Source organism: Anolis sagrei, chromosome 11 (genome assembly GCF_037176765.1).
Source record: "Anolis sagrei isolate rAnoSag1 chromosome 11, rAnoSag1.mat, whole genome shotgun sequence".
In the NCBI taxonomy this organism is placed as follows: Eukaryota; Metazoa; Chordata; class Lepidosauria; order Squamata; family Dactyloidae; genus Anolis; species Anolis sagrei.
The window spans coordinates 6,528,078-6,541,422 of record NC_090031.1 but is presented as its reverse complement, the minus strand read 5'-3'; the positions used below and the strand labels follow the sequence as shown (position 1 = coordinate 6,541,422).

The window sequence follows — 13,345 nt, the reverse complement described above, 5'->3', positions numbered from 1 at the left end:
TTGCTTTCCTCCAGATTTTGGGGATCTGACAGGATGCAGTGCAGTTGTTCATCATCTTTGCTATATGTAAATCTATTTAACCTGTTTATTCAATGTCTGCTTTTCCCCCCCTTCCATTGGACACCCAGGTATTTCAGGAGACAAGGTGGAGGTGGACCCCGTCACAAACCAGAAAGCCAGCACCAAGTTCTGGATCAAGCAGAAGCCAATCTCCATCGATGCCGAACTCCTTTGCACTTGCGACCTGGCAGAAGAGAAGAGCCCGAGTAAGTAGCTTGCCTCTCTTTGAGGTTTTCTCTTTCCTTTAGAGGAAAGTCTACTGGACAAGCCAGTACCTGCCGCATGCAGTGTTTAAGTTGCATTGATCGACCGTCTGCGCAGGGTTCCATACTTTGCACTTTAACAACACGACCATTCAATGCTAAGGCTTCTTGCCAAAATAGAACTGTAGAGGAGAGTCTACTGAATAAGCTAGTACCTGCCGCATACGGTGCTTAAGTTGCATTGACCGACCATCTGCACAAGGTTCCATCCTTCACACTTCAACAACACAACCGTTCAATGCTAAGGCTTCCCGCCAAAATGGAACTGTAGAGGAGAGTCTACTGAACAAGCCAGTACCTGCCGCATAGCAGTACTGCCATCTGTTGAGGAGTTACGAAAGTGGAGGCATTACTTTTCATTCAACCCATTTTCCTAGTTTCCAACAGACTTCACAACATCTGAGGATGCCTGCCATAGATGCAGGCGAAACGTCAGGAAGGAATGTTTCTGGAACATGGCCTTACAGCCCAGAAAACTCACAACATCCCATCATGCTTTGCGGAGAGTTTGCACCACAACTCTCTCTCTCTCTCTACACATTCTGGGCCTTTTTTTCTCTCTTCCCTCGCTTTTGCACTTTTCAAGAGGAGGCAGGAACGAGCGCTCATATTTGGGTGCCTGACGGAATGACGCTTTCGTCCTGGCCCCTTGATCTTATCAACAAAGTGATATATGTTTGTAGCCGAGTTTACATCAAAAATTATTCCGGGGGCTTCCTCAGAAATGAATTATGGCAAAGGGAGCAGCGTGGCTGAGTGGGAGATAAGGGTTTCTTACTTCTGCAATATATTTTGTTTCCCTGTTTTTATCTCTTGTAACACAACCGCCGTCCTACGTCCTCCTCCGTCTAGTCTTCTCGGAGGTGTGCCGGAACGTGTCACAAACAGATGGTTCGGCGGTTCGGGCACAGTCGTCTTTTTTGCTCTTTTGTTCCAGAAACAGAAAAGGAAAAACACATTTGTTCCTTTGAAAGCATTAACTTGTGAATCCCATCAACGTGCAAAAGGCCAGTTGCAAATGCAGGTTTCTATAGGGAAATGAAAGGGTAGTAAACAGAGTTAAATCATTTATCCACCAAGGATGCCTCTGTATTGAAGAATTAATTCAATTTGAGGCTTGTGCTGTGGAACCCTAGGAAGGCTAAAGACCTGTAAACCTACAATTCCCATGATTTTATGGCAGAGAGTTGTATCTATGCTGACGATCGTGCCATCACCGCACAAGCAGGGAGCTTTGAAATGGTGGAACAAGCTCTCTGAAGCTTTAGGTGCTCTTACTGGCTATTATGTGCCCAAAGTACTTAATCTTTACTTCAGAGTTTCATCTATGCTGACGATCGTACCATCACCACTCAAGCAGGGAGCTTTGAAATGGTTCAACAGAAGCTCTCCGAAGCTTTAAGTGCTCTTACTGCCTATTATGTGGTCAAAGTACTTACTCTTTACTTCAGAGTTTCATCTATGCTGACGATCGTGCCATCACCGCTCAAGCAGGGAGCTTTGAAATGGTTCAACAGAAGCTCTCCGAAGCTTTAGGTGCTCTTACTGCCTATTATGTGGCAAAAGTACTCAATCTTTACTTCAAAGTTTCATCTATGCTGACGGTCATGCCATCACCGCTCAAGCAGGGAGCTTTGAAATGGTGGAACAGAAGCTCTCCGAAGCTTTAAGTGGTCTTACTGCCTATTATGTGGTCAAAGTACTTAATCTTTACTTCAGAGTTTCATCTATGCTGATGATCATGCTATCACCGCTCAAGCAGGGAGCTTTGAAATGGTGGAACAGAAGCTCTCCAAAGCTTTAGGTACTCTTACTGCCTATTACAGGGAAAACCAGCTGATTCCTAAACTATCTAAAATACAGACTTGTGCTTTTCATCTTAACAGCTCTGAGGATTACTTAGAAAGGAATCCCACTGGAGCATTGCAGCACACCCAAATACCTGGGTGTCACTCTGGCCCATGCTCTGACTTAACTCAGGTCTCTCAATAGATGGCGAAAACAGAAGAATGGCGTGCCCCAGGGGAGCATGCTTGCTCCATCCATGTTTAACATTTATACAAATGATCAGCCACTGCCAGAAGGGACAGAGAGTTTCATCTATGCTGACGATCGTGCCATCACCGCCCAAACAGGGAGCTTTGAAATGGTTGAACAGAAGCTCTTCAAAGCTTGTTCCATCAATGTTCAACATTTACAGAAATGACCAGCCACTCCCAAAAGGAACAGAGAATTTCATCTATGCTGACGATTGTGCCATCACCACTCAAGCAGGGACCTTTGAAATGGTTGAACAGAAGCTCTCCAAAGCTTGTTCCATCAATGTTCAACATTTACAGAAATGACCAGCCACTGATATAAGGGACAGAGAGTTTCATCTATGCTGACGATCGTCACCACCCAATAGTTGAACAGAAACTGTGAGGTGCTCTTACTACCTATTACACGGAAAACCAGCTAATTCCTAATCTATCTAAAATGCAGATGTGTGCTTTTCCCCTTAAGAACAGACAAGCATCTCAAGCTCTGAGGATCACCTGGGAAGAAATCCCACTGCAGCATTGCAGCGCACCTAAACCTGTATCTGTATCATGCTCTAACTTATAAGAAGCACTGTTTGAATATTAAGCAAAAAGTGGGTGCTAGAAATAATATCATATGAAAGCTGACTGGCACAACAAAACAGACACAGTGAAGATATCTGCCCTTGCGCTTTGCTACTCTGCTGCTGAATCCAGCATATAGATCTCGTTTGCTGTGACATACTGTGGTGTCAGTAAAATAATAACTTATTTATTTATTTATTATTTATATTTCACCCTATCACCCTGGAGAGACTCAGGGCGGAAAGTGGTGTCCAACTGCATTCATCTGATACTGTCTTCTTCAACCTGCCCTGACTTTGTGCCCTAAGTAAAGTAAAGGCTTCCCCTTGACATTAAGTCTAGTTGAGTCCAACTCTGGGGTGGTGGTGTTCATTTCCATTTCTAATCCGAACAACCAGCATTGTCCATAGACATCTCCTACGTCATGTGGCCAGCATGACTGCATTGAGCGCCATTACTTTCCCGCCAGAGTGGTACCTATTGATCTACTCACATATAGAACTACTTGATAATGCATTGGAATAACGTTGAAGATGCGCACAATAATGTTTTAAGGCTTTGTACAGTTTTTATATTTTGTATATCATATGCTATAGTTTTTAATAGAATTTTGAAAATTGTTTTTACTTGTTAGAATTGTTGAGGCATCGAATTGTTGCCAATTTGTGAACCGCTCCAAGTCACCTCTGGGCTGCGAGGGGCGGTATATAAATATAGTAAATAAATAATTAAACCAATAAACAGATTTGTATGTTTTCGAACTGTTGGTGTATTGTTTTTACTGTTTATTGTTATTGCTTAATGTTTTGATTTACTTTATGGTTTATGTGTATTGTTGTATTGTTGTTTTATTGAGGCCTTGGCCTTTGTAAGCCGCATTGAGTCCTTCGGGAGATGCTAGTGGGGTACAAATAAAGTTAATAATAATAATAATAATAATAATAATAATAATCTGGGGCTAACAGTGGAAGCTCACACCGCTCCCTAGATTTTAACCGCTAACCTTTTGGTCAGCAAGTTCAGCAGCTCAGCAGTTTAATCCACTCTGACTTTGTGTCCAATGAATGTGCAGATTTTTAATTGATTATGTCTTAGTTGCATTGGTGAATAATTATTAATGGGTTGTGTCTCCATCATCCCTATGTCTTCATGATAAGAAAACTGTCAAAAGTCTTTTTTTTAAAAATGTGCACATTCAGAATGCAGTTGTGTTGAAGACATAATGTAGTGGAGGCCAGGGATGACTTTGGGCAAGTCGCACTCTCTCAGCCTCAGAGAAAGGCAAAGGCCAAACCTCTCTGTTTACAACTTGCCTAGAAAAGCCCACAGTGGGTTTGATTTGGGTCCATTTTGTTCCTTTCTATCCAAAGGGGCCTCCGCTCAATTTGAACGTTGCTCTTGAATCTTTCCTGCCCCTAATTAGTCTTTTATTTGGCTCTTCGGGAATGGCTGTGGGTCTTTGCTTAAGCTCCGAGCCTTTTATTTGCCAAATAAATCCATCGGCTTGAACTCCAGCGCTGGGAGAAGTGCTAATGGGCTTCCCTTGTAAAACCCCAACCCCATTAGAACCCGGCCAACACCGTATCTATAAAGTGCTTGTTTAAATCAGCCCATCTTGATGATCAGAAAAGATTTTGCAGGTTCTGAATCTTGAAGGGAAGCATCCTGTCGTTAAGGAGGGAGATTTAAGCCTTCATAAAGGAGCTGCTGTTTTTATATCCCCCCCAAAAAGAATCCTGTATCTTAATTAAGCGTACGTAATATAAAGTCTTAAGGAAGCAGCGTAATAACCGTAATGCGATTATGTCCTAGGGCAATAGTGTAATTTAAAGAAAATCTGATTCCCTTAATGTCCCTTTACATTGATGATGGGCCAGGAGACAGTTGTCCGTCTTAGAAAAAGAGGCCCATAGATAGGACATGACCAGCAGCCGCTCAGTCGGCATCATCCCAATGGGACGCGGGAGCGATCGGATTAAGCCTTGGAGCCATGTCCATCACGCGTTTGAGTGGACATTATTTCCTCTTCATGAACCATGAACCTAAGATACTAAAAAGTGGTGTGTTTCTGCTCAGATCAAGAACATAAATACAGTAGAGTCTCGCTTATCCGACCTTTGCTTATCCGACATTCCGTCTTATCCGAGGGTCCCCTTTTCTTCCAGCATTTCCCCTTCAATTAAAGGAGCGCTCCCCAACTCTTTCTCCATTCCCAATAAGTGAAAAAGGCAAGACGAGGAGGAGGAAGAGGAGAGTGGAAAGGGGGAAAAGAGGCCGGACTGAAAGTGGAAGCGTCCTCCCTCCTTCCCACTGTGTTTTCCACTCTTCTCTTCCGCATCCATGCACTTGCCAGAGCTCTGCAAGTGCAGCTTTTTTCCGAATGAAGCAGAGAGTGTTTGAGGACCGGGACATCCGTAGGGATACCAAGGGGCTTGTTTATAAAGCTATTGTCCTCCCAACCCTGCTATACGCCTGCGAGACGTGGACTGTCTACAGACGTCACATGCAACTCTTAGAACGATTCCATCAATGCTGCCTCCGGAAAATCATGCAAATCTCTTGGGAAGACAAGTGGACAAATGTCAGCGTGCTGGAAAAAGCAAAGACCACCAACACTGAAGCAATGGTCCTTCGCCATCAACTCCGCTGGACTGGCCACATTGTCTGGATGCCCGACCACCGTCTCCCAAAGCAGTTGCTGTACTCCAAACTCAAGAATGGAAAACCAAATGTTGGAGGACAGGAGAAGAGATTGAAAGATGGGCTCAAAGCCAACCTTAAAAACTCTGACATAGACACTGAGAACTGGGAAGCCCTGGCCCTTGAGCGCTCCAGTTGGAGGTCAGCTGTGACCAGCAATGCTGTAGAATTTGAAGAGGCACGAATGGAGGCGAAAGAGAGAAATGTGCCAAGAGGAAGGCGTGTCAAGCCAACCCCGATCAGGGCCACCAACATTCCGTTTTCCATTCTTGAGTTCGGAATAAAGCAACTGCTTTGGAAGATGGTGGTTGGGCATCCAGACAACGTGGCCAGTCCAGCGGAGTTGATGGTGGAGGACCATCGCTTCAATGCTAGTGGTCTTTGCCTCTTCCAGCACGCTGACATTTATCCACTTGTCTTCCCATGATATTTGCAGGATTTTTTGGAGGCAGTGCTGATAGAATCGTTCCAAGAGTTGCGTGTGACATCTGTAGACAGTCCACGTCTCACAGGCTTATTGCAGGCTTGGGAGGACAATAGCTTTATAAACAAGCACCTTGGTATCCCTACGGATGTCCCATGTCAAACACTCTCTGCTTCATTGGAAAAATGCTGCACTCGCAGAGCTCAGGCGGTGCTGAATTTCAGTGTCAATGTTGACTTTTGTGGAGAGGTGGCTGCCAAGGGAGTGGAAATGGTCAACATTTTCTAATGTTACACCGTTAAGATGTATTTCTGGCATTGGAGAGGGATTGGCCGGTGACTGCTGGAAGAGCACTGGTTTTCTTGATGTTCAATGACAGGCCGAGCTTCTTGTATGCTTCTGCGAAGGTGTTCAGAATGGCTTGTAGGTCTTCTTCTGAATGCACACAGACAACATTGTCATCAGCATACTGGAGTTCAACCTCTTTATGAAGTCCTCCAGTGCAGTTTTGTGGTCAGCTTCCAGCAGAAGCAAACCTTAGAGCAGTGTTTCTCAACCTTCCTAATGCTGTGATCCCTTAATACAGTTCCTCATGTTGTGGTGACCCCCAACCATCACATTATTTTCATTGCTACTTCATAACTGTAATTTTGCTACTGTTATGAATCATAATGTAAATATGTGACGTGCAGGATATATTTCCATTCACTGGACCAAATTTGGCACAAATTATATGCCCAAATTTCAATACTGGTGGGGTTGGGGGGATTGATTTTGTCATTTGGGAATTGTAGTTGCTGAGATTTATAGTTAAACTACAATCAAAGAGCATTCTGAACTCCGCCATCTATGGAACTGAATCAAATTTGGCACACAAAACTCAAAATACAACCAAGAGAAAATATTGGAAGGGTTTGGTGGGCATTGATTTCAGTTTTAGAGTTGTAGTTCACCTACCTCCAGAGAGCACTGTGGACATTAATGGATCTGGACCAAACTTGGCATGAATACTCAATGCGCCCAAAGTTTGGGGAAAATAGACCTTGACATTTGGGAGTTGAAGTTGCTGGGATTTATAGTTAATCTACAATCAAAGAGCATTCTGAATTCACCCCATAAGGGATCTGTACTAAACTCGACATGCTGCCTACATGGCCAACACTGATTATTAGTGGGGTCAAGGAGGTGCTGTTTTTGAATTCTGGGAGTTGTAGTTCACCAACACCAAAAAGGAAGAGAAGGACAGGCAGAGAAATATTCTGCCTTCTCTGCCAAAAGGGTTCCAAAGACCATCAGAAATGTGTGTTTTCTGATGGTTTTTGGCAACCCCCCGAAACCCTCTCGCGACCCTCTCGGGGGTCCCGACCCCCAGGTTGAGAAACACTGCCTTAGAGTGATGCAAGAAGACCCGGGGGTTCCCAGAAGGGTTTTCTCTGATGTGGACAAATGATCCATTTCTTTTCTTGTGAATTTTCATTTCCGTGCGAGCCCCATGCCCCTAACCCCAGCACATGTGGAGGATTGTCTGTACAGTCCAATGGCATCGGTTGCCCGGCTCACCAAGTTTCCTCCGACTCTCCTGTGATCGTCCTTTCTTGCCTCAATGGACCCTTCCGAGTGGGTAATTTAATTGCCAGCCTTGCGCCTTGCAGGTTTTGCAGATTTCCTTTCGATTCCCATTCCATTGTTGTGCTGGGGCTTAACAGAATGTTAACCTGGTAATAGGCACAGGGCCTCCCCATTATGTGTCTTGCTATCGAACGGTTCTGCATGGCTAGTTAAGGAAGATGGCAAGAAGATTAATGAAAGCTGCCTAATGCAGAAGGGGGGGAGCGGGCACCCTCTGCAAGACTTCCAGCGAGGGCATATTAAAGCTGAACCAGTGTGCTGGCTTGCGTGTTGTTGTTTTTCCCCTCCCCTGTACCCCCCTCCCTTCCTTTTCCTTTATCCTGCAACCTTTGAACCCACCTCACTGTCAAGACCTGCCAGGAGAGCGACATTTTGATTGATGTCGCTACACGAGTCAGTCTTCTTTCCCGTTGAATTAGGCATCTGGGCGAAAATAGCTTTCCGCCGCAATGAATTCGGACTGGCTTGTAAGTGATCGCCAAATTAACAGCTCCCCCACCAACGCCCGTCCTTTGTGTGTTTGGAAGTTTAAGGTGCAGGTGTTGAAAGCCTAGAAGTGTTTTGGCTTCTAGAGACAAAGGTCTATGAGTACGTTGAGATATGAGTCAGATCCAGTCATGATCAAACCCAACTTTGGGCGTCACCTGGGAATCATTTCCATTCCTGTTACGATGGTCAGAACTTGGGGTATTGTTCCATGGGAAGTCCACCTCGTCCTATCAATATATACCTTCGATTGGGCATCCAAAACTTTCATGATTCAATGATGCCTTCGTGTAGAGGTGTCAAACTGGTGGTCCTCCAGATGTTTGGACATCCACCTCCCAGAAGCCCTTGCCAGGCAGAACAAAAATGTCAGAAATAGATCAGTACTGGATGTATTATCTTTTTCCCATTGATGCTTTTGAGGTTTCCAAATGCATCATCAGTACCTTCTATCCAAGTGTGGATCAGATGCATCATCAGTCTTTTCTGTCCAAGTACCAGTCAGATGCATCGTGGATGCCTTCTATCCAAGTACCAATCAGATACATCATGAGTATCTTCTATTCAGGTAGGCAAAACTGAAAGCCAAAACCAAGGTCACAACTACATCTGTTATAGAACTCCAATATGCTGATGATAATGTAGTCCATGTGCATTCAGAAGATCTACAAGCCACTCTAAACACCTTTGCAGAAGCATACAAGAAGCTCGGTCTCTCATTGAACATCGACAGATGGCAAGCTATTTAACCTCAGCAGACTGAATGTCAAAATCAAGATCAGAGCAACATCTGTTATAGAACTCCAATATGCTGATGATAATTTAATCTGTGCACATCCAGAAGACCTACAAGCCACTCTAAACACCTTTGCAGAAGCATACAAGAAGCTCAGTCTCTCATTGAACATCAACAGATGGCAAGCTATCTAACCTCAGCAGACTGAATGCCAAAACCAAGGTCACAGCAACATCTGTTATAGAACTCCAATATGCTGATGATAACGTAGTCTGTGTGCATTTAGAAGATCTACAAGCCACTCTAAACACCGTTGCAGAAGCATACAAGACCCTCGGTCTCTCATTGAACATCGACAGATGGCAAGCTATTTAACCTCAGCAGACTGAATACCAAAATCAAGGTAACAGCAACATCTGTTATAGAACTCCAATATGCTGATGATAACGTAGTCTGTGTGCATTCAGAAGATCTACAAGCCACTCTAAACACCTTTGCAGAAACATACAAGAAGCTCAGTCTCTCATTGAATGTTGACAGATGGTAAGCTATTTAACCTCAGCAGACTGTATGCCAAAATTAAAGTCACAGCAGCATGTGTTATAGAACTCAAATATGCTGATGATAATGCAGTCTATGCACATTCAGAAGACCTACAAGCCACTCCAAACATCTTTGCAGAACCATACGAGAAGTTTGACCTCTTATTGAACATTGAGAAATCCAAAGTGCTCTTCCAGCAGGCACCTGCCAATCCCCCTGCAATGCCAGAAATACAGCTTAATGGTGTAACATTAGAAAATGTTGACCATTTCGGCTACCTTGGAAGCCACCTCTCCACAAAAAGTCAACATTGACACTGAAATATAACACTTCCTGAGCTCTGAGCTTATTTTCTGAATGAAGCAGAGAGTGTTTCAGGATCGGGACATCCGTAGAGAGACCAGATGTTTGTTTATAAAGCTATTGTCCTCCCAAACTTGCTATATGCCTTCAAAATGTGAACTTCCCAGTTCTCAGTTCTGAGTTGTCCATTGGCACGTAACCTATTGAGACTGATATCATTACGCATGTGCAGTTTCAGCATCCTGTGATAAATAGAAGTGGGTCAGGGGAAATCTTTAATGGACGCCCTTCATATGTCTACATCCACCAAAATATGAGTGAGGGGTTGTTGTTGTTTTCCTAATATTATGTCCAGTTTTTAAGGCAGTCTCGTGAAAATATCTCTGAATTATCCCAGTAATGCATTTGTATGGGCGCTGGGTTCTATCATACATCTTTTTATAGGTTCTCTTTCTTCCAATGTTACATTGTTGGAGCAAAAAAAAAAATATAGGCCATTAGGCTCCAGTTCTCATATCGTTTTGAAAAGTGCAAGTCCAGTTGGTTCAAATAATAATAATGATCTGGCAGCCCAAGAACAAGCCATTAGAACAAATCAGAGCCAGAATTGAAAAGTTGACAATAGATCCCAAATGTAGACTCTGCAAGGAAGCAGGTGAAACAATAGATCACATCCTCAGCTGCTGCAGAAAGATTGTGCAGAGAGACTCCAAGCAGAGGCACAACACCGTTGCTCAGATGATTCATTGGAACTTGTGCCACAAACACCATCTGCCTGCGACAAAGAACTGGTGGGATCACAAGCCAGAAAAACTTACAGAGAATCAACACGGCAAACTCTTCTGGGACTTCCGAATTCAGACTGACAGAGTTTTGGAGCACAAGACTACTGACCTCACGATTGTGTTAAAAAACAGAGTGTGGATCATCAGTATTGCAATCCCAGGAGACATCAGGATTGAAGAGAAACAACTGGAAAAGCTGACACTATATGAGGATTTAAAGATTGAACTGCAAAGACTCTGGTAAAGGTGGTCCCAGTGGTGATCGGCACACTGGGTGCAGTGCCTAAAAACCTTGGCCTGCACTTAAACACAATCAGCGCTGACAAAATGACCAGCTGCCAGCTGCAGAAGACCACCATACTGGGATCTGCACGCATCATTTGCCGATACGTCACACAGTCCTAGACACTTGGGGAGTGTCCGTTGTGTGATCCAATACAATAGCCAGCAGAGTGTCTGCTGTGGACTCATCTTGTTGTGTTAATAATAATAATAATAATAATAAGAAGAAGAATAGGAATAAGAATAAGAATAATAATAATACAGTCCTAGATGCTTGGGAAGTGTTCGACTTGTGATTTTGCGATACGAAATCCAGCATCTATATCTCGTTTGCTGTGCTATACTGTGTTTTTGTGTCACAATAATAATAATAATAATAATAATAATAATAATAATAATATACACACTCCTAGATGCTTGGGAAGTGTTCGACTTGTGATTTTGTGGTACGAAATGCAGCATATAGATCTCGTTTGCTGTGACATACTGTGCTTTTGTGTCACTAAAATAATAATAATAATAATAACAGTCCTAGACTCTTGGGAAGTGTTCGACTTGTGATTTTGTGATACGTAATCCAGCATATAGATCTCGTTTGCTGTGATGTACTGTGTTTTTGTGTCACTAAAATAATAATAATAATAACAACAACAGTCCTAGACGCTTGGGAAGTGTTTGACTTGTGATTTTGTGATACGAAATGCAGCATATAGATCTCGTTTGCTGTGACATACTGTGCTTTTGTGTCACTAAAATAATAATAATAATAATAACAGTCCTAGACTCTTGGGAAGTGTTCGACTTGTGATTTTGTGATACGTAATCCAGCATATAGATCTCGTTTGCTGTGATGTACTGTGTTTTTGTGTCACTAAAATAATAATAACAACAACAACAACAGTCCTAGACGCTTGGGAAGTGTTCAACTTGTGATTTTGTGATATGAAATGCAGCATATAGATCTCATTTTCTGTGACATACTGTGCTTTTGTGTCAGTAAAATAATAATAATAATAATAATAATAATAATAATAATTTCTTTATACCTTGCTACCATCTCCCGGAGACTAGAGGTGACTCACAAAACACTATGCACACACACACACACACACACACATATACAGACACTCACACACAAATATACATATTTAGTACATCATATGGCAGTATAGATTCAATGGGTTTTATGTGTTTTCCGGGCTGTAAAAGTATAGTATAGATTCAGTTAACCGGAGTGATGGACAAAAAAAGGTGTAGTTTGACAAGGTCTTGAGCCAAAGAGAGCTTGTTCTTGAGCCAAAGAACTCCTGTGGACTCATCTTGTTGTGTTTCTAATAATAATAATAATAATAATAATAATAATAGCCCTTTAGAATGTTATTTTATGACTGCGTTTTTTTAAATGTAGTTCTGATGATGTTGTTGTTATTTGTTGTTTATGTTTTGATTTTATTGCTGTAATACGTCGTCCGGGCTTGGCCCCATGTAAGCCGCTCCGAGTCCCCATTGGGGAGATGGTGGTGGGGTATAAATAAAGATTATTATTATTATTATTATTATTATTATTATTATTTACTCTGGTAGATGCCTCTTTTCCAATACTGCTCTCCTTCGTTGGTACCGAATGCTTGAGGAGCACTCATTGCCTCCGTTGACTTTAACAAATATCTTCTGTAGCCCCGTTAAAAGAGGGGCTCCATCTATCCTGTCAAAAGCGGCTCGCTGGGTCTCTCTTTCTCTCTCATCCCCCCCCCCCCTCGCCGTTTAATTACACTATCCAATTAAAACTCCTTTGCTGCGTTTGGATTCTCTTCTCCTTGGGCTTGAGTGGATATGACATTTACAAGGCTCGGCTCTCAAGCAGACAATGGCGTGATTGATGAGGTGCAGACGCGGCGAAGGAGCCCATCGCCACTTGGAAAGGCTGCTTAGCGCCATTTGATTTATTTATCATCTCTTCCCCAAAAAAAGCGGGGGGGGGGGATGCAAAGAATAAAGGCAGCCGGGAAAGGACCAAAAAGCAATGGTATTTGGGCAACGCAGGCCACTGTCTCGGGTTTCCGCTCTCCGATGGATAATAGCTTCCCATTTGCTTGGAAAGCTTCAGAAGTTTTAGCAATGACCAAGGGTGCATCTCAACCTTCCTTAATATAGTTCATCATGTTGTGCTGACCCCCAACCATAACATTATTTTGTTGCCACTTCATAACTGTCATTTTACTACTGCTATGAATCAATCAATCAATCAATGATTGATTGACTGTTATGAATCATCATGTAAAATATCTGATATGCATGATTTTCATTCACTGGACCAAATTTGGCACAAATAATCAATACGCCCAAATTTGAATACTGTTAGGGTTGGAGGGGATTGATTTTTGTCATTTGGGAGTTGTAGTTGCTGGGATGTATAGTTCACCTACAATCAAAGAGCATTCCGAACCCCACCAACGATGGAATGGAACCAAACTTGGCACACAGGGCTCCCATGACCAACAGAAAATACTGGAAGGGTTTGGTGGGCA

The 13,345-nt window shown here is 43.0% G+C and overlaps 1 protein-coding gene across 3 annotated transcripts in view; it reads left to right on the top strand.

Annotated features, from left to right (window-relative positions):
- MAPKAP1 (MAPK associated protein 1) overlaps positions 1 to 13,345 on the top strand; it is a 162,064-nt gene that overhangs the window by 137,892 nt on the left and 10,827 nt on the right. For all 3 annotated transcript variants that reach the window (XM_067471833.1, XM_067471832.1, XM_067471831.1), the window contains one exon: positions 129 to 266. In XM_067471833.1, the coding sequence (XP_067327934.1) occupies positions 129 to 266 (138 nt within the window). The remainder of the gene's footprint in view (positions 1 to 128; positions 267 to 13,345) is intronic.